Here is a 22,893-nt window from a genome sequence, read left to right on the forward strand (position 1 = left end):
GTAACTTACAGAATTGAATCACTGAATTACACATCTGAAATTAATGTAATAGTGTATGTTAACTATACTGGATTTATTTTTTTCTTTTTTTAAGATTTATTTATTCATTTATTTTTGAGAGATAGAGCATGTGTACGCATGCACATGGGAACAGAGGGAGAAGGAGAGGGAAAGAATCCTTAAGCAGACTCTGCACAGAGCCCGATGTGGGGCTCGATCTCACAAGGTCAAGATCACGAGACCATGACCTGAACCAATATCAAGAGTTGGATACTTAACCAACTGAGCCACCCAGAAACCCCAATAATACTGGATTTAAAATAAATTTTTAAAATGCTCTGGTGTTTCCTTTTACACTTTTTCTAATATGTATTTTCCCCTTGTTCTGGTAATATGCTACAAATTCAATTTGATATCCTTTTTTTTTTTTTTTTAACATCATGAAAGTAAGTGAGCAAAATACCCATTATTGCCATTTGTTAATACAAAATGGAAGGGGTAATTTAGATCACCCTTCTCTTTAATGAGTTGACAGTGGGTGACCCAGCAGTGAGTTTTTCTTTAATTCCAATTTTCTTTTCCTCCTAGGCTTTGGCTAGCATCAGCCATGTGGCGCATGTTACTATTACAACCAAAACAGCTGAGGCAAAATGTGCATACAGGTATGGTGCAGTCTGCTTTCATTCATGTATTCATCCTGAAACATGCTTTATGCCTAAATTTCAAAACCTTTCTAACCTTTTCTAAACACCAGTGTCATCTTTTTTGACCAAGATCTTGGATAAGTTTTCTTTCTCTATGGACCAGTTGATAATGCACAGGGATGATTATTAGATAATAATCTTACTCATGGATTCTTAACAGATAAGATGTGACATATAAGTGCTTATAAGCTCTATTACCCAGATGTATTCTAAGTAGGTGGTAAATGCGGATGTTATTCTGCCCTTGTGTGCTGTAATAGTGTATCACTTTGTCTGATTACAGGATTGTTGCTGGGGTGATAGAGGCTCATGGTACCTTAGCTAGCTTGTGAGCCCCTGGCTCCCTGCCACACGTGTGTGCCTGTGCTGGCTTCCCCTCCCATGGGTGGCCACTGGCACAGCTTTCAAAGGCTGACAGCCTTGGAACAGAACAAAAACAGGATTTGAGGAATCATAGTTACACCTTGGTTTTTATAAGCACTGGCCATTTACTAGTGGAGGACAGGTAGGAGTACCTAATTTAGGAGTACCTTAAAATAATTTTTAATCATACAGATTGTTCATAAATTAATATAGAAAATAACTCCAAATACCTAATGGAAAAGGGAGCATTCTAGAGTATACAGCACTGTTGCTGGAGGAGTTTGACTCTATGAATTATACTTGCCCTAGGATCTGGGTGTGCTGATATGATCAGAATTCCTTTTTCACAAAACAGGGAGATACTTGAGGATTAATGTCTTCCTAAATAGTCTGGGACACAAATTCTGTTTCTTTACTACTGGGATTATATTATGCTCCTGCTTGGGAGCTCCAGTGGCTTCCCTTCCATGGTGATATGAAATCCAGAGTCAACCCTAAATAGCACACTCCCACTGTGCTCTCTGTCCACCTTTCTAGCCTCTGCTCTCCACAAATTCCCAGCTGCCAGGTGTTCCAAAGCTTCTGTGCTTCTATGTTTTCTTTTCCTAGATGGTCCCTGAAACTCTTCCTCCCTAAAGCCCAGATGAATTATCATCTGTTCTGTGATGCTTTCACCCCTTTCCCCGCCCCCAGGCTGAATAGTTGCTTCTCTAGATCATTTAGCACAGTGTTTTGCACTTTAGGGAAAAGTGATTAAGATTAAGATTAAGAGTTCTCTAAGGCCTTTATTACCAGGGCCTCTGCGGGCCTGTCAAGTGGTAGCCCCACCAGAGGATTACAGGATTATTGAAAAAATTTTACCATCACCTTAGGCAGTGGCAAAGCTATTTCTTTGTAGCTCAAAACTCAGGAACTAAAAAAACATTTTCTAGAAGTATAGGTTTTTTGTTTTTTGTTTTTTTTGGTATCCAATTGGAATGATAATGAAATAAGAGAAAAAGAAGAAAACAGCAATTAAGACAGTAGATAGCATGGCTATACTTTAATCTATTGTTGATATAATTCACTTTTTACTCTTTGGATAGATATTCCACTTCTATTGGATGTTAATAATCTCTTATATTTTCTGTTAAGAGCAACTTATTCGGATGGAAAGCTGAAAGCTCCTCCTAAACCGTGTGCAGGCAATCAGGGGACCCAAATCACGGTAAGAATGGTTCAGGGGAGTATGAGTTTTTGGAAAGAGCTTTGTGTGAATATTGAAATGAAGAATAAAATTGTCTCTGAGTTTTCAAAGTAATAATAAAATGAATTTTTGCTAGTTAATAGAAACAGCAAGATACTGCTCTCCCAACAGGAGGACTGATAATTGGCTTTTGTGACATGGTAGCCTGTGTGCTCCCTCCATCTGTTTTGACAGGCTGGGAGATTATTTTAGTAGAATGGCAGAAATCAGTGGCAAAGTAGTTGGCATTGAAGGAACCTTAAACTTGGCTCCAGAAGACATGAGTTAGAGTCTCAGCCTTGCCACTCAGTGGTTGTGTGTCCGGAGGCAAGTTGTTTACTGGCCCTTAACCTCACTTTTCCCATCTCTCAAGTAGAATAAAGAATATTCGCCTCTCTGAGGGTGTTTCAGTAATATGGTTGTATCATTATTAATCAGAGAGAGTCTAGTGTGGTGCCACATTCTGTCTTTTCTCGTTGTGTAATCCCCTAAAGTACCCCACTATCATCTTTTGTGTCCCACCGCTCCACCTCCAACCCTATCTCACAGACATTTCCCTGAAGGCTCTAAGCCCTAGCCTTGGTAAGTAAGGCAGGCAGGAAGCAGAAATGAAAATATGCTTCTAAATGCATGTTAAGACAGATCATGTATATAGGGTGACCACAGTGTGATTTCCAAAAAGCCCAAATGATCTCAAATTTTCTAATTATTCTTAGTTTGAAAAATCTGTTTAAGGGCATCTGGGTGGCTTTGTAGGTTTAGCATCTGCCTTCAACTTAGGGCATGATCCCAGGTCCTGGGATCGAGCTCCACGTCAGACTCCCTGCTTAGCTGGGAGCCTGCTTCTCTCTCCTGCCTCCCACCTCCCCACTACCGCTAGTGCTCCTTTGGGCATGTGTGCTCTCTCTTTCTCATGCTCATTCTCTCAAATCTTTTAAAAAGTATGTTTGGATGCCATGTGATAGTGTAATTATTTGTAAATTTGTGTTTGTCCCATTGATTCATTCACTATCCTGGGTAAGGCTTTGCTTTATTTGTCTTTGTATTCTCAGCACAAAGCAAAGAGCCTGACCCAGAGATAGCCCCCAGTACCTATTTGAGGAATCAATGAATGAATATGGAAGCAGAAAAAATATACTTTATTTCCTTTGTTTGTTAAAGCTGACTTATCTCTTGCCCCTTCCCCTAATGCTTAGAACTATACCATTGGTAAGTATAGTTGGATTCTCTGCTAGCCAGCTTTAGGTAGACAGCTTGAGTCTTTATTTCCATGCATTTCTGTGAATTTACAAGAAAAAAATCTATATTTTCAGGTGGAGGACCTTTTTTACAACATATCCACGAGGAGGAAAGCTTTAAAAAATCCAAGTGAAGAGTATGGGAAAATTTTGGAAGTTGTTGGCAGGTACACTCCAAAATCCGGGAGTCATTTTTTGAGATCTCTCACTGAAGGAACGTGTGCCGGTGCTTATAAATTGAGAACAGTTGGGCAACCCAGGTGGCTTAGTGGTTTAATACTGCCTTCAGCCCAGGGCTTGATCCTGGAAACCTGGGATCGAATCCCAAGTCGGGCTCCCTGCATGGAGCCTGCTTCTCCCTCTGCCTGTGTCTCTGCCTCTCTCTCTCTCTCTCTCTCTCTCTCTCTCTCTCTCTGTGTGTCTCTAATGAATAAATAAATAAAATCTTAAAAAAAAAATTGAGAACAGTTGGTGAGCTAGGTGGAAAATAGTACATTGTGTTCTAGCCTACAGATGGTTTCTGGTCAAGGTTTAGTCACTGGTTCTGGGCTTTGATCTCTCCAGGAGGGAGCACTTGGTCTCTTCGTTGAGGGTTCTTTGGTAGAAAGCAAAACAGATGGACTCTAGCCAACTTGAGTCCAAAAGAAATTTATTGGAAGGCTAAGAGTGACTCACCAAGTGGCAAGAAGTGTTAGTGGCTGGTTCCTGGGGAGGATAGAAACCAGGCTGGCTTCGGGGATTTGATAGTGGCCCTGGTACAGTTGTTTTCATTCTTTTCTGACTACTCAAGGGTCTGTTTCCTGGGAGAGTACATCAGATTGGCATGGCTTGGGTCCCCTCGTCAAGTGCCCCTGTCTATGGGGAGATTCCTTGGTTGGCAGTCTAAGAGTATATCAGGTGGAATGGGGATGAGGTCGTTTCCCAAAGAAAGACTAGGGGCTGTTAAAAGAAGGAGAAAGGGTTCAGGGCAGGTGAAAATTATGTCTACCGTAGACTGACTTCACCTGCTGGTGTTGGTGGATCTGACATGGGCTCTCTAAGCCTGCACATCCTTGAATTGTAGCAGAAATCTGTTAACCTTTTTTCAGTATTTCTGATAACTCCAAAATGAGTACAACATTTGCTCCTAATAAAATGGAACAGACTTATACATCAAATTTCTTTGCTTTTCCCTGGAGTTGTATAAATCAGCATCAATGTTAATTATCTCCTGGAAATAAAGGAGTTCTAGTTGGCTGTTTTGGATCTAGGTGTGGTCAAGTGAATTCTTTATTGTCAGCTGCATGAATGCATTTTGCAAGACAGTCCTTCAGTTCATGGAGCTTATGGAGGGAGGAGTAATCAGTAAATAATAGGCAACAGAAAAGACTGGAAGATGCTGGAACAGCCTGGGACTGAGAAAGAAGCGGGTGAGGGGAGGGGTTATCTTGAGGGGCTCTGGGAGAGAATGAAAGAGTTCAGGAGTTGTAAAGGCAAGGTTCTCAAGATGCAATGTGGACCTGATGGGTTTGTGAAAGTAAAACTGTGGGCAAGGAGGAGATTATATTGAAATATCCTTGAGTGTAGTCAGAACCCTATAAAAGGAAAAAAACTGTTTTTTGTTTGATTCTGCCACATTTAGCATTGTTATCTCCATGAAGTCTCTGGGTAAAACATATATGGAGATATTCTTGACTGTATGTATCTCCGTTTAAATCACTTAACCCTACGGATTTATTTAACCGGTAGGGAAATCTGCCTTATATTGTGCATTTGGCCACTCTGCTGACGATTTTCTTGTCTTTTCTTTGCCAGGTATTCAATACACAATTCAGGCATTAGTTTCTCAGTTAAAAAAGTAAGTGGTTGGTTTATAAGGGATGGTTATATATTAGAAAAAGGGATTTTTTTTTTTAATACTTCACCTGAAGAACTAAGTTGAGGATGTTTCCTTCACAACTGAGACAGTAAGTTGTATTTTCTGCTCTGTTCATCAGCAAGGCGAGACCGTAGCTGATGTTAGGACACTGCCCAATGCCACAACGGTGGACAATATTCGCTCCATCTTTGGAAATGCTGTCAGCCGGTATGTTGATAATTGATATTTTGAAAAATCTGCATTCCATGTCTTGGTTTATCATTTATCACATTATTTTGGAATCTGCCAAGGTAGCACCTGCCTTAAGAGTTTGCTTTAGTGAGATACACGGGCTTATTTCTGTGCTTCAGATTTGTTCATGGAGTCCTGTTTTCAGGGAACCCACACTTCCTGGATGCATGTTATCCCCCAAATGCTCTGGCTGTAAATCATTGTGTTCTCTCTAGTCTCTGATTTCAAAATATTGACAGTGTAGTAGGATTCTTTCATCTTCCAGTGCTCCCTCTTTTCCTGATATTTCCCTTATCAGCACATTGGGATTTCACTTGTTATTGTTTGGCATTTTTTCACTGCCTCCCATACCTGGCTTTGTGCCAGAAGTTAAGGATGCAAAGACAAATAAACTGTTCCTGCCCTTAAGGACTTCCCATCTGGTGGCAAGTTGTTACCAAATCTTCATCATCAAGGGAAGCATTGGGGAACTTGCAGTATAGACTCCTGACAGCACTCCTCATGCAAGCGAAAGCCACAATTTCTACCACCGAGCACTGGCTCAATCTCAGGACTCCGTAGAGCCCAAAGTGCCCATGTCATAATCTGAAGGGGAAAATACTAAGGGCTCTCCCTGTGCCAGGCATGGCGTGATGGTGTGGATGCAGGGTACATGCAGATGGAGAAGGCAGCCCTTGGCTTCACTTTTCCCAAAAATCTTAGAAGCAGCAGTAGTCCTAGAGCCCAGTTTTCTACTTCAGAGGGCAATTTACTCATTTCTTTCAGCAGAACCAAGTTCCTGACTAGGGAACAGTCCATTTGCTTTTAGTTACCCTTTTCTTTATTAATTGTTAATGAAGTTTTTCAAACTGTGTTCCCAGAACAGGGAGAGCACACTATTGTACAAGGAAAACTGTACGAGCTTTCTTTATTCTTTAAAGACTCAGAACTAGTCGTTATGAAATTCCTAGGGACAATAAGAGATTAGAAATTGCCCAGAGCAGCAGTTCCCAAAGGATATTTCCAGAACACCAGTCTCTTGAGACAGTTTTGAGAAGAAAGGCTTTGCTGGTGTATTGTGTGTGAGAAACACCACAAGCTGTATTTTCTTCTCAGAGACTCAGAGTACACATTATTACTTGACAGCTTTTACTGTACATTCAGCAAATGCTTTATGAATGCCTACTGTTTGCTAGGTGCTGTGCTGAGAAATATAGTAGGGCATAAAGCAGAAATGCTTCTTGCCCTCAGAGGACTCATATCCAGTTGGAAAGACACATGAAGTAATTATTATGCCATTCATTAGTGATTGTGCTAGGTGTCTCAAAGGAAAAATATAAGGCACAACGGGAGAATCTCTCAGGGTCAGGGAGAAGGGATAGTCAGAGAAAGTTCTTTGAAGGAGTAAGCCCAGACATAGGAGGGATAAGGAGGAATTAACTAGCTATCAGTAGGAGCTTTCCAGGCAGAGGTTCAGCACTTGTGAAGATCCTCAGGCAGAGGTGAGTGTGGCTTATATGAGGACTGCCTTTCATCCATTAACCTCACCTCCGCATAAACACAGCCCTGAGGACACCACACTAGAGCCCCAGTGTGGTGCTGTTCATATAGTAAGAGATTCAGTAGAAATGAGCCCTTCTGGAATTTCATCTTTGGGGTTTACTAAGATCCATAAAGGTCTCAGCAAAATAAGGTCTCAGAGCTTGGACTTGTCATTATGTCCCAGTAGTCAGAGCAGTGCTTGGCACAGAACGAAAGTACTTGAGAACAGTGATGAGGTGAGTAGGTGGGTAGATAGAGGGACAGACAGATGGATGGATAGGTGGGTGGGCCCAGAGGACCTCAACAAAGCCAGTCTCGGGAGTCCTTATTTGGCACTATTAGTTTATGAAGGAACCCTGATTTTTCCAACTTTCCTTCTTTATACTGTTTGAATTTTCCATTATTTTCAAGACCTTCAAAATTTTTCTTTTTCAACCAGAGAACTGATAGAAGTTGGGTGTGAGGATAAAACCCTAGCCTTCAAAATGAATGGCTACATATCCAATGCAAATTACTCAGTGAAGAAGTGCATCTTCTTACTCTTCATCAACCGTAAGTGAAAAATAACCATATGGGGAAGTCTGTCCACAGGGAATTTTATGGGCCTGTGGAAAAATTCCGAATCCATAGGTTTGATTACATGCAGGAAACCCTCATGCTGAAGTGTAGCTTGGTTAGGAAGCATTTATAATTTCTAGCCTAAATCTACTCAGCCCTCTGATTTGTGCTCATTGCTGGCTGACTATTGCAGTGTGTGCTTGTTGCCTCTGGAAGAGAGCATCTGTGAGCCTGACCAGCTTCCTCCCCTGCTGGCATCAGAGCCTTACATCAGGCCAGGCTTTGAACTGCACAGCAGGACACAGGGAGGGGGTACCTTGGGTTTAGGCACTGTCACTGTCATCAGTAAAGAAACGGAATATTAACCCCTTGGGATTTTTCTTTTTAAAAAATGGGTTATTTATGGTATAATGAGTGGTACTGGAAATCAGGGAGGAAATTAACTAAATGGATTTGAATTTTTGTCAGATTCCTCTCCGGTCTTTATCTCTCTGCGGGCATATTGTTTACATGATTGCTACTTGTTGAGTAAATACTATTTTGCATTCTGTTTCTTTTTACTTAATTGCATGTTATATGGTTTTGAGAGACTGTGACGGGAAGCCACAAATGGATCTGATTCAGTTTTTAATTTCCCAGCCAGAAATGCATCCTGTATCTTACCATTTGTTCAGTGCTTACATTTTTATCATATATATCCTTTACCTTTATTATTCAAAACAACTCTTTGTATAGTTTTGTTTGCTTACTGTTGAAAATTGTGTATTCCCCTGTTCCATTTATAATAATAACCATCTAGAAGTGTCCCAGATTATATATGTTTTACAGCAGTTTTCAAAGCCATATAGAAGCAGGGAAGAGGGAGTCAATATAGACACATTCTGTTAAACTAGTCTATATTAGTATGGTTTTTTCCTACTTCATTAAGAAAGACTTTAGCCTAATCTATAATAAAGCTTGCTTTAATCAAGGCTTAGAAATGTTTTTCATTTGTTTTTCTAACCATGAAGAACACTGCTTTGTGACACATCTGTTGGCTACAGAATAGACAAGCAGAAATCAGTGTAAGTGCCATGTGGGGGGCCCATGTCCATGCTGCTGGTGAGTCCTGCATCAGCGTTAGCTAGTCTGGTCACCATACCAAGTTCCCTGTAGCAGAGAGGTCAGACTCTTAGAGGGATCATCTAGTTATCTCCATGCCATGTGCTCTCACTCAGGCAGTGGAAAAAGGAACATTGTTTCGGCATGTCTCCAGTCCAGAAATCACAGCAGAAGGGCTCTGGCCATCCCCTTGTCAGGTGCCCACACCTGCTCAAGGCCTGTGTGCTCAGGGCATATGTTACCATATATAGCAACTTTGTTGAGGGGCTTCGGAGTCGGTGAGGACTCAGAAAATAATGGTCTCCTCATTGATAAGATCACAGTCTCTCTTCCTATTGGAAATAAAACCATGGGACATATCCTTGGTTACACCAGCCCAGGAGAATAGATCACCAACAGGTCATCTGTCTGGGGAGAAAGGAGGACTATGTTTTCAGAAAATACATTTTCCTCTGATTTTTGTCTTACCTCTCCCAGCTTTTAGTGTTTTCCATCCCCTTCAACTCTGTGTCATTTCCTAAATCACCTTAAACATACATTCAGATATTTGTACTGCCTGAAATGCCTAGAAAACTGTTTCTTACATTCATAACTCAGTTGGGATACCCCACTGTTGGACCCCACCCCACCTGCCCTGGGCAGAGTTGGTTGCCTCATCCCCCCACTACTTAGCACACATCTCTCGTGTGGTTTACCACTTGGAACTGGAGTTCATGTAGTCACCAATGTATTGTCTCCCAGCCCGTGGCATATGTGCTAGGCAGCCAGTACATATGTGCAGCAGGAAAAGTCTGAGAGCTGATGGATGCTGCCTGCTGTGCCCAACAAGGGCAAAGGTAGTCTCCCAGGCAGATTGAGGGAGGGGCAGCAGGGAGGTAGAACTTAACTGTCTTCCCTTGTTTCTGTGACTTGACTGAGAGGAGAGAGCCCGAAGACCGGGGTGAGTTGCTGATGAGTAGCAACACATGGAAGGCCTCTCTTCCCTGGGGTCTGCTGCAGATGTCACTCTAGAAGTGTTTTTCCTGAGTGATTTCATGGCATGGTATGAATGTGTACCTCGTACCTCTCCTGTCAGGATAGTTTTGAGCTGGTTACTCACCTTTTATTTTCTAGATCGTCTGGTAGAGTCAACTTCCTTAAGAAAAGCCATTGAAACAGTATATGCAGCATATTTGCCCAAGAACACACACCCTTTCCTGTACCTCAGGTAATGCAGCCCCCGGCTCCTCACCCAAGACTCACAAGGAGTAAATTCTGTCCAGCTGCCCTCTTTGAAAGAGATGGTCTTGCTAATAGCTCCATCAGAGTGAATCCCATCCACCATTGGCAAAAGGATGTTCTGTCCTTTCTCACAGGTGAAGGGAACAGTTTTCCTTCATTTACTCATGCAGGAGAGTCTGACTGAAGGCCTCCCATGTGCCAGCCACCGTGTTAGTGAAGCAAAGGTGAATAATGGATCTTGTCCCTGAACCAACCAGAAACTTCACCCTACCTGGCAGAGAAACTCCTTCCTCCTCAACAGGCCCTCCAGTGCCTTGTACTGACAGGGATTCACATTGTGGGCACAGAGCAAGCAATGAAAGATGGATATGGAGCTGAGGCAATAAGGTGATAGCTGGCACGGCCTCTAAACTGACTTTTTTTTATTACATTTTGATGATAGAGCATTTTCTCACATGCATTCTTGCTTTGATCCTCAATACTGACAAGTAAGTAAGGGACAAGTTCATGGTTACAGATGAGAGGTGTTACAGATCCAGAGGTGTTAAGTGACTTGCCCCAGGTCACATAGTAAGAAATACCATGAGTTCTGGAATGATGGTAACAACTGATGTACAATGTACCAAGTATGCGCAGAGTGCTCTGTGTGAATTTCAGCCCCACCATTTGTTATGTCCCCTTTATAGACAAGGAGACTGGGGCAAAGAGGGGTGCTGTCACTGCCTCAAGGCTGCACAGCTTCAGAATCCAGGTCGCTCAGACTTGACCCTGAGGTTCGACCACTGTGTTGTCTTTCTTTCCCAAGCCTGCTGGTCACCGTGTATATCGTATGAGAGTTGTCTTCCCCATTCCCCACCACCCAATGTAAGACGTAATTGCTTACTTTTATCCCTGCCAGTTTAGAGATCAGCCCCCAGAACGTGGATGTCAATGTACATCCCACGAAGCACGAAGTTCACTTCCTGCACGAGGACAGCATCCTGGAGCGGGTGCAGCAGCACATCGAGAGCAAGCTCTTGGGATCCAACTCCTCCAGGATGTACTTCACCCAGGTGAGGGCGCTCTTCGTCCAGCTCTTGTTCTGGTGCTTTCACCCACTGCCTGAAAATGAGGCCCATCTGACATGAGAGCCCAGATTTTGGCTTGTTGCTTTAGGACTGTCTTTCCAAGGATTACCAGGATAGTTTTTCTTTAGTAACATCTCCTTTTTTGAACCTGACTGTGAAAGTATTATGTTATCCCTGGGCCTGGTCATGATTCAGTCTCTGTCTAGAACCTTAGGCTGACTTCTCAGAAAAGCAAGCTGTCTGAAACAGCATAGGGCACCTCTCCCATGTACTCTTTTTCCCTGAGAGTATTCAGGAGGAGGCTGATCCCACACTTACAGGGCAGAGTGGAGGGGGCCAGGTCCATAAGAGGTAGGGGGACAGTGGGAGGAGCAGGACCTTTAGTTTCAGACAGGCCTGGGTTAGCGCCATGTGACTATTAACCTTCCCTGGTCTCCCTCAGTGAGGACCAAACTGGTCACCCTCACATCTGAACGTGGTTATAAGCAGTAGGTGAAGTGTCTAATGCAGGGCCTGGCACCATTCCCCTTATTAGAATTCCCCAGGTTCTAAGTGCTTATGATTCTGAGCTACTACTCCCAGCTTTCTGGGGCCTCAGTTTTCCCATCTATAAAATAGATGTGTGGATAATACGATCTCCAGTGTCCCATCCCAGTTCTGACATGATGGGATTCTAGGCTGCACAGGGTGAGGGTGTGTTCAGAAGCACCACAAACCCCAGAACTACAGAAACGGAAACATTCCCACCTGCCTCCCTCCCAAAAAGAGGGAGGAGTATGCGCCTGGGTGGCTTGGTCAGTTAAGCATCTGGCTGGATTTCAGCTAAGATCATGATCTCAGGGTTGTGGGATTGAGCCCCATGTCAGGCTCTACACTGGGTGGGGAGCCTGTTGAAGATTCTCTCTCTCTCTCTCTCTCTCTCTCTCTCAATCTGTGCCCCGCCCCGCCTTTCTCTTCTACTCTAAAAAATAAGAAAGAAAAACAGAAACATTTCCCCATTAGTTGCACCAGGTCCTGCAAGCAGAGAGAGTAGGCTTCTGTGAGCCTGCTTTGATTTACCAAGCCAGTGAATGCTTCCCTTAGGAAACTTCACAGAACGCACCTACCTGGGAGGTGGCATGGGCAGTAAGCAGTGAGAGTAAATGCAGTTAGGGCAGCTCCACCATTCCTGGAGCCCAAGCAGAGGGTTGGGTAATGAGTATACTCATGCTGCTACTGATGCCATCTGAAGGGCATATGTGGCAGGTGGGCAGAAGGAAGTTCTCCCTGGGCACAGGGTGGTGGGCCCCTGATGCCACATGAGCCCTATGTCTTGTATAGGTAATAGGTATGCACATCCTTTAGTGCTGTTGTTGAAATGAGGACACATGCGCTGTAGGGGAGCTGGACCTGACATGGTGGTTACAGCTCTCAGCAATGTGTGATACATAGAGTGTTCAGTCACTGGTAGTTGGTTTAAAAATTTTTTTTTTTTTTTAATTTTTATTTATTTATGATAGGCACACAGTGAGAGAGAGAGAGAGAGGCAGAGACACAGGCAGAGGGAGAAGCAGGCTCCATGCACCGGGAGCCTGACGTGGGATTCGATCCTGGGTCTCCAGGATCGCGCCCTGGGCCAAAGGCAGGCGCCAAACCCGCTGCGCCACCCAGGGATCCCTGGTAGTTGGTTTATACTTGTTGCTGCATCTCATCTTCTGTCTCCCTTGTAAACATGCTCTGAGAGTCCTGTGTGGGCAAGTGGCTCTTGACTGCCTGGGAACACACCACTGCTGGTTACTGCCTTCATGGAGGCCCTGCTGGTCTCCTGGAGAATATATCCCATGAGAGAGAGGAAAAGAGGGACTCTGGGGACTCCTGGGTGGCTCAGTTGGTTGAGCATCTGCCTTTGGCTCAGTTCATGATCCCAGGGTCCTGGCATGGAGCCCCGCATCGGACTCCTCCACTCAGTGGGGAAACTGCTTCTCTCCCCTCCTTCTGCCTGCCACCCGCCCTGCATGTGCTCTTGCTTACTACCAAATAGATAAATAAAATCTTAAAAAAAAAAAAAAAAGAAAAAGAAAAGAGGGACTTGGGAGGGTGTAAGGAGTAATCAGGGAAGGGAGGGAAGGGACGCAGAGGCTGGGACCCCAGGGCTGGGTAGAAATGAGATGGGCAAAGGGCACGAGGCATGGAAACAGGATTTGTGGCTGAGGAATTGGTGAGGAAAATGCCTGAGGGGTTGGGGGAGGTCAGAGGACGTGTGCATGAGGGTCTGAAAGTTCCATGTGGTGGATCCAATATCACCCTGGCTGCCATCAGAATTCCCTGGGAAAAGCACTCTTGCCTGGGCCTTCTCCAGACCAAGAAGTCAGTCTCAGGTGGGGCATAAGAGGGAGTACCAGTAGTTTTACAATTTTCCCAGGTGTTGTCATGTGCAGCCCGGGGGGAGATCTGAGTGTGGGCCTGCTGGGGAGCTGACCCTGGAGATAGGAGGCTGTAGAGGTCCCTGGTGGTAGACGTTTTGGTCAGTGTGTTAAGGAGTTTCTGCTTTGGCTCAATGGGAATTGACGAGATCCAGTGTGCATTTTCTGAACAATCCTGTGGTTGCAAAGGGAGAGGATTGCAGAGGGGCACAGTGGAGGCCTGCAGTTATTTGGGAGAAGCAGTGAGGGGTCTGGGCAGAGGAAGTAGCTCCACTCACAGACAGTGGAAGATCTGGAATTGCCAGGACGTGGAAAGGGTTTGGCTGGCAGGGAGCAGGAAGACAGGCTCAAAGAATGAGATGAAAATGAGGAGTATGTTGTCTGGGCCCGAGTGGTTGTCCCTTGCTCTGTCCTAGCTGAGGTCAAAAGAAAGACGTTTGCCAGAGGTCCTGGCTACACTGGGGAAAGAACATCTTGTCTTCCTCCTTGTCTTATTTTGCATGAGTCAGATTCATTTAGTTAGCTTGAATAAATAGTAGTTTTTTCCTATAGAATTCTGCATATTACTGACCAGTGTGTCTTCAGGAGGAAAGTGGATTTCTGGATCTGACAGCCTGCCTGTGTTGGTAAAGCTGCAAAAACCTTGGCACATTGTTGTGGGTGGTGGGGTCCAAATTCCTCTGGGGGCATCAGAATACCTTCTCTCCTACTCTCCAGCTACGCCTTGCACAGCATTGCCCAGGGTGTACAGCACAGCCCTGGTTTGTAGTGAAAACCATTTGGTATGGAAATTAGGAAGCCTGGGAGCTCTTGGGTTTTGTTGCATCTCCATCATATTGGACAAAATGTTTCACTTTTCTGCACTTTAAAATTACTGCAAGTAGTTAGGTTAATTTCTGCTAGTTTGGCCATTGCATAGCCAAATGAAACAAAACAGTGGACTCTTTAACAGCATGGGGGTTGGAGCTCTGACCCCTGGGCAGTCAAAAATCTGTCTCTTCAAAAAGTTTAATTCCTGTTAATCCACTGTTGACCAGAAGCTTTTTTGACAACATAAACAGTCGATTAATGCATATTTTGCATATGTGTTATATAAAGTATTTTTACAATAAGTAAGCTAGAAAAATGTTATTAAGAAAATCATAAGGAAAAGAAAATACATTTACAGCCCTGCACTATAAAAAAATCAGCATGTGAGTGGACCCACAGTGTTCAGATCTACTTTGTTCTAAGGTCAACTATATTCACTTCATTTGCCTATGTACGCTACAAGGGTGTTTATGTTGTCTATGAAGGAACGTTTTTCCTTTTTTGAGCAGAGTTGCTACCTTATTTAACTTGTTATTACTTAGCTCATTATTGAATATTCCTAAGTACACATAAGAGTAGATATTACACAAATAATCCATGTACCTGTCGCTCAGCTTCAACAACCATCCTCGTTTTGCCATATTTGTTTTCTCTTTCCCTTTCTCATTTGGTGGTGGGGGAAAGAGTATTTTTTTTTTTAATATTTATTTATTTTAGAGAGAGTGAGAGAGCACACAGAAGAAGCAGGGGGAGGGAGAGAGACTTTAAGTGGACTCTGCACTGAGCATGGAACCTGATGTGGGGCTCAATCTCACAACCCTGAGATCATGACCTGAGCTGAAACCAAGAGTCAGATGCTTAACCAACTGTGCCACCCAGGTGCCCCAAGGGAAAAGAATATTTTAAAGCACATTTCAGGGATTTACTCTTTTCCCTAGTATTTTATTATGTGTTTTTAAATATTTTTTCCTGGGGCACCTGGGTGGCTCAGTGGTAGAGCATCTGCCTTTGGCTCAGGTCATGATCCTGGGGTCCTGGGATCAAGTCCCACATCGGGCTCCCTGCAGGGAGCCTGCTTCTCCCTCTGCCTGGTCTGTCTCTCTCTCTGTATCTCTCGTGAATAAGTATGTAAAACTTTTTTAAAAATAAATTATTAAAATATTTTCCCTTATATAATCACAATGTCCTTTTTTATACATAATAAAACTCAGTAATATTTAATTTCTAGTCCATATTCAAATGTCCCCATTGTCCAAAAATGATCCTTTTATAAAGTAATTTTATTCAAATCCATATCCAGTTAAGTTCCACTCTCTATAATTTATTGTTGTCTTTTAAATCTCTCTTGAGTCTCTTTGAAACCAGAGAAGTCCCTGTATATTTTTGTTGTTTTTCCTATTGGCTTATTCTGAAGGCTTTCTGTAGAATAATGCACATCTCTGTTTGACTGATTACTTATCATTAGTGTCATTGAACTTGTTCTATTCCTCCACATTTCCTGTAAACTAGGAATTCCTATAAACCGGCATGATTACATTCAGATTTGAAAAATAATTTCTGTATGAGAATTCTTGATAGATGATGTCTTGTATTTTCTGCCACACCCCAGCAGGAGGCGCATCCTGACTTGTTATGTCATTTTGGTGATAAGACTCCTCAGTGGGTTCAGCTGGTGACCGCCTGTTTCTTCTTCCTCAAGTTCCCCAGGAATATTTAGTTTAATGATTTCACCATTCATTGATGACCATTACCTGTATCACTTATTTCACGAGGATTTCAAGATTATGATTTTATTATTTTCTGTGTTTTAACTAACTGTAATTCTTCTGTATACAGTAACTTTCCCTCATTTGTTAGAGCTTTTTAGTTATCCTAAAACACAGTTCATAGTAGAAAGTAAGAGTAAATGCTGAGTTCTGCCCCTTTAATTATCAGTTTGCAAAGGAATGAATTCATGTCCTGGTGATCTCCAGTGATTTTTTTTTTTTTTTAAGATTTTATTTATTTATTCATTCATTCATTCATTCATTCATTCATGAGAAACACAGAGAGAGAGGCGGAGACATAGGCAGAGGGAGAAGCAGTCCTCCCTGTGGGGAGCCCGATGTGGGACTCAGTCCCAGGACCCCAGGATCACAACTTGAGCCCAAGGCAGACACTCAACCACGGAGCCACCCAGGTGCCCCTCCAATGATGTTTAATGACTTTGTCCTCTTTCTTTCTCTTTGTCTCTCCCTATTTTTTTCTTTTCCCTTGATATTTTAACATAGCTATTAACAAAGCAATATCGTTTAATTTTATAGTCATTTTTCTTTTGGTTCCTCAAATTACCCCATCTCAGACCAACAAAATCCCCTTCAAACTGGTGCTCTTGTCCTTTTGACCCAATTCTATTAGTCTTTGATGGTTTCTTTATTTCTGACAAGAAAAGATATTGTATGCTCACTCTGTACTTTCCCATTCCCAAGTCCTGGAATTGGCCATTTCTCCAAGGAACTCTGGTTTGTTTTAGTGGGGATGATGTTTAGAGATTATAGTTTTGGATCAGAGGGTCCTTATTGCTGCTGGATGGTCATTGGCTTTCAGCCTTTCCAGTGGACAGAGCTAGGAAATATGTATCTTTAAAAAGAGACAAAAGAGTAGCTGCCAGGAGCTGGTAGGGAGGGAGAATGGTGAGTTACTGTTTCATGGGTACAAAGTTTCAGGCTGTGAGGGTGAAAACTAGAGTTAGATGGTGGTGATGGTCACACAATGATGTGATGTACTTAATGCCACAGAGTTGTACACTTAAAAATGGTTAAATAATAAATTGAATGTATATTTTACCATAATAAAAAAATGAAAATCTCTCCAGGCAAAAATATGAGAACTTCACATTAATATTCCCTATTTCAAATGAATTTTAAAAATTATGAGCATTTTGCTGAATTTTTATATTTTTACTGGTGTATCTTTTAAAAATTCAAGTGTTGGTCTGAATTACTTCTATAATACTTCTATAATGATTATACCTGCTCCTAGCTCTCTAGTTCTTCTTTACTTTGGGACCTGGACGTCTTCTTTTTTTTTTTTCTTTAAAAATTTTATTTTTTTTAACCCAACTCTACACCCAACTTGGGGCTCGAACTTAAAACCCCAGATCAAGAGTTGCATGCTCTACTGACTGAGCCAGTCAGGAACCCCTGGAACCCCTAGACATATTTACTTCATATTCTGAATCATGCCACTGTCTCCTTTTTTGTGTGTGTGGGTTTTTTGTTTTGTTTTGTTTTGTTTTTTTCAGATTGATTCTACTTCATTGAAACGTATAGGACAGAATGTAGAAAGGGTTCAATATCAAACATAAATGAGTCATATGTTACATAAATGCCATTGAGCTTGAAAAATCACAGCGGCTAGAAAACATTTATTTAAAAAAGTTTTTTAACCCACTACTTTCTTTTTTGACACAGACTTTACTACCAGGTCTTGCTGGCCCCTCTGGAGAGGTGGTTAAATCCACAACGGGTGTGACCCCCTCATCTACTGGAAGTGGCGACAAGGTCTATGCCCACCAGATGGTCCGCACAGATTCACGAGAACAGAAGCTCGATGCCTTTCTGCAGCCCATGAGCAAGGCTCTGTCCAGTCAGCTGCAGGCTGTTGTCCCGGAAGACAGGACCGATGTTTCCAGTGGCAGGACTGGGCAGCAAGATGAGGAAATGTTTGAACTCCCAGAGCCTGATCAAGTGGCTGCCACAAATCAGGGCATGGAGGAGGAGGCAACAGAGGGGACTTCGGAAACATCAGAGAAGAAAGGGCCCCCTTCCAGCCCAGGCAACCCCAGGTATGGACTTTGGGAGGAGTGTAGCTTGTCTCTGCTATTTCTTCCTGAAACTACCTTCTGTCTTGACTGGGCATGAACCACCTGCAGCTTCTCTCTGCCTGACCCACTCTCTGCCTCCAATGAGATACTCTCTGCCTTTGATCATGGCTTGAGCAGCCCCCACTTAGTGGCCTTTGAGATATCTTAAATGTCCATGGCTCCAAGTATGAATTAAACACACACCAGAAAAAAGAATAAGATTTATCCTTTATTTTTAGTTCCTGGATTTTGATAAAGTCTCAATAGCAGAGGTGGCTAGAAAGAACCCTAAAATATCCAGAAGATTCTCCTTATTCCACTCAAAGCTGCTTCTACTCCTCTCAGGAAAAATGCATTTTCTCCGTTCAAATTATGAAGACCCTGAAGCCCACGGGCTGGTGGTAAGAGTGGGAAAAGGGCTGATGGCAATAGCAGCTGTCCTTCCCCTGTGCTCCCAGGACGTGCTTCACATGCTCCTCAGACTCCTTGGGCACATCGCCGAGCCCAGGCCCCAGGCAGACGCTCCTTCCCCAGCAGGCTCAGGATGAAGACGCCTGCTGTAGGCGAGCATCTGTGTAGCGGCCTGCCACTGAAACCCTGGTGCTGAGTGCCGCTGGAATTCGGAGGAGTGGGACGAGTTACTTGACTCCAGTTTCCTCGTTGCCAAGCCAGTCTAGCAAGACGACTTGTTGGGATGTTTCCAGGGAGTAAGAAAGGGTGCTGCCACTTGTGGGTAACCCACAATGTGCTGGATACTTTACATACATTATCCCATTTCATGCTCTTAGCCACTCTGCAGGGCAGGGTTATGTGTCACCAGGGGAAGTAACACCACCAGCTCTTTACCACACAGCAGTCAAAAGAAATCTCTGCAACCAGAAATGAGAATGTATCACTCCTTAGCTGAAAACCAATGCTTCCCTTTGCATTTATTAGGTGCACCCACCCTTCCTCCCATTTGGTCCCCCACTTTTCCTCTCCTGAGGCCCACTCTGGCCACACTGTTTTGTGGCTGACGCCAACTGCCTGAGCTTCCCTCCTTTGCTGTCCCTATGTTCTGGGTCTAGGAAGACTCTGCCTTCTTGTTGCTCAGGCCTCCACTCAGTGTCGCCTCTTATCCGAGGCCCTCTCACTGCCTCATCATCCTGTTACCTTGTTTACTTTTCTTCTTAGCTTTTTCTTCCACTTCAAATGATCTTTTTCTGTGGCTGTCTGACTCCCCAGCTAGAAAGTGAGCATGGTGAGGACCATCACCTTGCCTGTCTGGTGCATGGCTGCCTGGAGCTGGCGCTGTCACAGTCTGAGGGGGGTACTGAACGGGTGAGACTCAGCAAGGTGGGCACATATGCCCAAGGCCCTGCAGCTCCACAGGCGAGTGACTCTGGTGTCTTGCTGTGCACAGTGGCTGGCTGCGGCAGCGGGGACTCAGGATCCTTGGCTATGCAGTGTGCCAGAGAACAGATTGATCTTGCTAGTCTGCCGCCTGCACAAGGACCCCGCCCCAAACATGCAGAGTCAGCATGAGAAGCTCTTCCCTGTTCAAAATGCAACACACAAAATTTGGATGACTTAAAAAAAAAACAATTTTAAAGGATCGTCATGATCTGTGGGCTCCTTATCTTCATTGCAGAAAGAGGCCTCGGGAAAGCTCTGATGTAGAAATGGTGGAAGATGATTCCCGAAAGGACATGACAGCAGCATGTACCCCTCGACGGAGGATCATCAACCTCACCAGTGTTCTGAGCCTCCAGGAAGAAATTAACGAGCGGGGACATGAGAGTATGTAAATGCTGCGGTCTGTCAGGGCCCCAGAGGGCTGGACTGCTTATATGGAGTTTTAGGATAATGCAGGAAATGTAGATGGTAGGGTGGCCACTGCAGCGTGCCGAGCACACCTCCCTCTTCTCACCTACAGCAGCAGCAACAGCAACCAAAAGGCGATTTTCAACTAGGAAGGGAAAAAGTAGTCTCTGGTTTTAATTATAATTAATCAGTATTCTCACTAAACCCTAGTTAGCTGGAGTAAAGCATTCATTTAAATAATCTTCAGTTTGTTTTTTATCTTAAAATGTGTGATGTCCCACAAGATTCTGATTTGTGGCCTAGTGGGGTGTGCTCTTTCGAGAGCACACAGGCTTTGGAGGGCCTCGAGTGGATTATCCTGGCACTACCATTTCCGCTGTGTGACCTTAAACTTGTAACAACGTTGCTGTGCCTCGGTTTTTCCTCATCTGTAAAATGGGATTAGTTTTACCCTTGAAAATGATTGTGCTGGTTAGAGGTAAAATATAAGTGAAACCGCTATTACTGCATAAGAAGTCAGTAGATATTTTTATATCCCAAAGTCAAAGTCATAAATCAGGATCACCTTCCTCAGAAATAGCTTTTCAGAATACTGAAGTAGAGCTGGGTTTTGGTCCCTGTTACTTCAAAACTCGCTAAGAACATGGTTTTAGGAATTAAATGGGGCCAGTCGTGTCCCAGGCACAAACTGAGCAGGGATTGAGGAGTAGAACATCAACCTGGCCCAAGAACCATCTGCCCCGGGTGAGTCCAGCAGTCATGCTCCAGGTATAGACGGCACAACTCCAGGCTCCAGATAGCTGCTCTGCGTGTGTCTACGTAGCTTAGTCATGGCCTTGCTGTGTTTCACCTGTAACACATTTCCTTAGTAAAATAGTTGTGTTTTAATGCTGTGTCTTAAAATATGACGATTTGGATTAGCTTGTAAAGTCCCGAGTGGCCAGGAGCAGGGTAGCACTTTTCACACTAATCCTCCACCCTCTGAAGCACTGCTGTGGCTCAGTGGCACCTTACATTTTTCTCTGTACCATCTCCTCTTGTTTGGATGAGTTCATTCAGCAAGGCCTCAGTTTACCTTTCCTTGTTTGTTTTCTCTTCTCTCAGCACTCTGGACCATTCTTTGTCCGCATGTGGGCAGAGCCGTAGGTGTCTGCATGTGGGCAGAATAAAAGCTTCCTGTGACCAGGGTCTTGCCAGTTGTTGAAGGAGCTGCCCAGTGGCCTCTGATTTTTGTTTCCATGAAGATTTGCTCCGGTTGCTCTTCTGTTTATTGGCTTTCAAGCTGGGAGCTTTTAAAACCATTTTAAATAATGCAAGAGAAGTGGGCTGTTCCTTGATTTATTTAGCAGGCTCACTCACAGTAGATTCAATTGATAGCTTCCCTCAGCTTTGGAATTTACTGAGTCCTCCTTAAGGGTTTGTATCCCTTATGTAAAGCAGGCTATTTAAAGTTAGCATTTTGAAAAATTTCTGACTAGTTGCACAGTTTTCAGTGCAGTGTAAAGCTAATCTGTGTCAAGTTTGATAAGGTTTGGAGCCCATTGCTGAGGCTCAGATGATGAATCTAAATGTTCCCAAATTGTGTATTTGTACACATTGTCTCATGTAATTCTAGAATCATCTTGTGAGAGAGGCAGAGCACTGCTGTTACCTGTTTTGAAGTGAGGACATGGAGTGGAAAATGGAGAGGACAAAAGAGGACAGATGAGTTGGAATATCACAATCAGAAACTGACCTGGGGACACACCTCATTGAGGGCAGGTGGTAACTGGCAAGGCCTGCACACGAGGTGGCTGGCCCAGGATTCAGATGCTAAGCAAACCAGCTGCCTGTGTGGGCGGGTGCACCTTGCGATTTGATCATGCCAACTGAAGCCAGTGTTTCAGATGTGCCAGTGTAGGGTCTCACAGAAGGAGCACTGTCTGTCACATGCAAATGGAGTGAGCTGGAAGGGCTCTGTGGGAGCTCCTGCTAGCTGCACCATTCCCTAGCCTGTCGGAAATTCATTCACCTTTTGGGGGCACTATTTTCCTACCCTCCCACATGACAGCACTGCTATAGCCTCTACTGGGCCCTTGTGATAAGCACCTGATTACCATGTGTGTGCTTCATAAGGTCAGGCCTCTGTTGCAGGTGGGGGGACCTCTACCTTGGGTCCTGCCCGCTGGTGTGTGATTTACACCCAGGGCCCCTGGTCCTCGAGGGGAATGCAGTATAGGGATTTCCCTGGAGCTCAGATTTGGTGAAGTAGGCCACTTGCCTTAACAGACCAACAATGCAGCTGCTCCCCTACAGGAGGTCAGGGATGCTCTCCTTGTGCCAGAATTCTTGGTTGTGCTTCTTTGTGTGATGATTTGATCATGTATTGTCTGCGTGGGGATCGTGTCTGTCACGCCCACCACTTCACCCCTGGCATCCACAGAGGGCCCCGCCCGGCAGGTGCATGCAGAACGTATGTCCTGAGGCAGTGTGTAAATGGTTGAGAGGAGGAGCCTGGGAGGTGAATCTTTGTTCTGAAGGATGTCAGAGTTGAACACTAAGTCAGTCTCTGGAGTCTGCTGGATCTCCCCCTCCCCAGTGGTCACTTTCAGTCAACCAGTGAGGTTAATTTTTGCCCAGTACCCAGTCAGTTGTTCATGGAATTAGGCTCATCTCAAATTAGTAATGACTGAATCTACTTGCTAGTTCCATAGTTTTGATCTATTAATTAATGAGGACAAGGACTGTTGTAATGTGTTTTTGCTGTCATTTGAATGTGAATGTGTTTAATATTTCACCCAACAATTCTATTTCCTTGGTCTTTGGAGAACAGTCCTGGGTCTCAGTGTTCATACTTTTGTATGGCTTGTCCCCAGGTGATCATTTCTTTTGGCACGTGAAATCAGCTTGGCAAACATTTGTCAAGTATGTTCTCTGCACAAAAGGCACGGTGCAAGCCCTGAGGCAG

The 22,893-nt window shown here is 43.9% G+C and overlaps 1 protein-coding gene across 6 annotated transcripts in view; it reads left to right on the forward strand.

Annotated features, from left to right (window-relative positions):
* MLH1 (mutL homolog 1) overlaps nucleotides 1–22,893 on the forward strand; it is a 48,439-nt gene that overhangs the window by 7,067 nt on the left and 18,479 nt on the right. For all 6 annotated transcript variants that reach the window (XM_041734271.1, XM_041734275.1, XM_041734273.1 and 3 more), the window contains exons 4-13: nucleotides 589–662; nucleotides 2,202–2,274; nucleotides 3,606–3,697; nucleotides 5,325–5,367; nucleotides 5,507–5,595; nucleotides 7,580–7,692; nucleotides 9,913–10,006; nucleotides 10,919–11,072; nucleotides 17,752–18,125; nucleotides 19,774–19,922. In XM_041734271.1, coding sequence (XP_041590205.1) covers nucleotides 589–662; nucleotides 2,202–2,274; nucleotides 3,606–3,697; nucleotides 5,325–5,367; nucleotides 5,507–5,595; nucleotides 7,580–7,692; nucleotides 9,913–10,006; nucleotides 10,919–11,072; nucleotides 17,752–18,125; nucleotides 19,774–19,922 — 1,255 coding nt within the window. The remainder of the gene's footprint in view (nucleotides 1–588; nucleotides 663–2,201; nucleotides 2,275–3,605; nucleotides 3,698–5,324; nucleotides 5,368–5,506; nucleotides 5,596–7,579; nucleotides 7,693–9,912; nucleotides 10,007–10,918; nucleotides 11,073–17,751; nucleotides 18,126–19,773; nucleotides 19,923–22,893) is intronic.

The sequence above is a fragment of the Vulpes lagopus genome, chromosome 19, assembly GCF_018345385.1.
Source record: "Vulpes lagopus strain Blue_001 chromosome 19, ASM1834538v1, whole genome shotgun sequence".
Classification (NCBI taxonomy): domain Eukaryota; kingdom Metazoa; phylum Chordata; class Mammalia; order Carnivora; family Canidae; genus Vulpes; species Vulpes lagopus.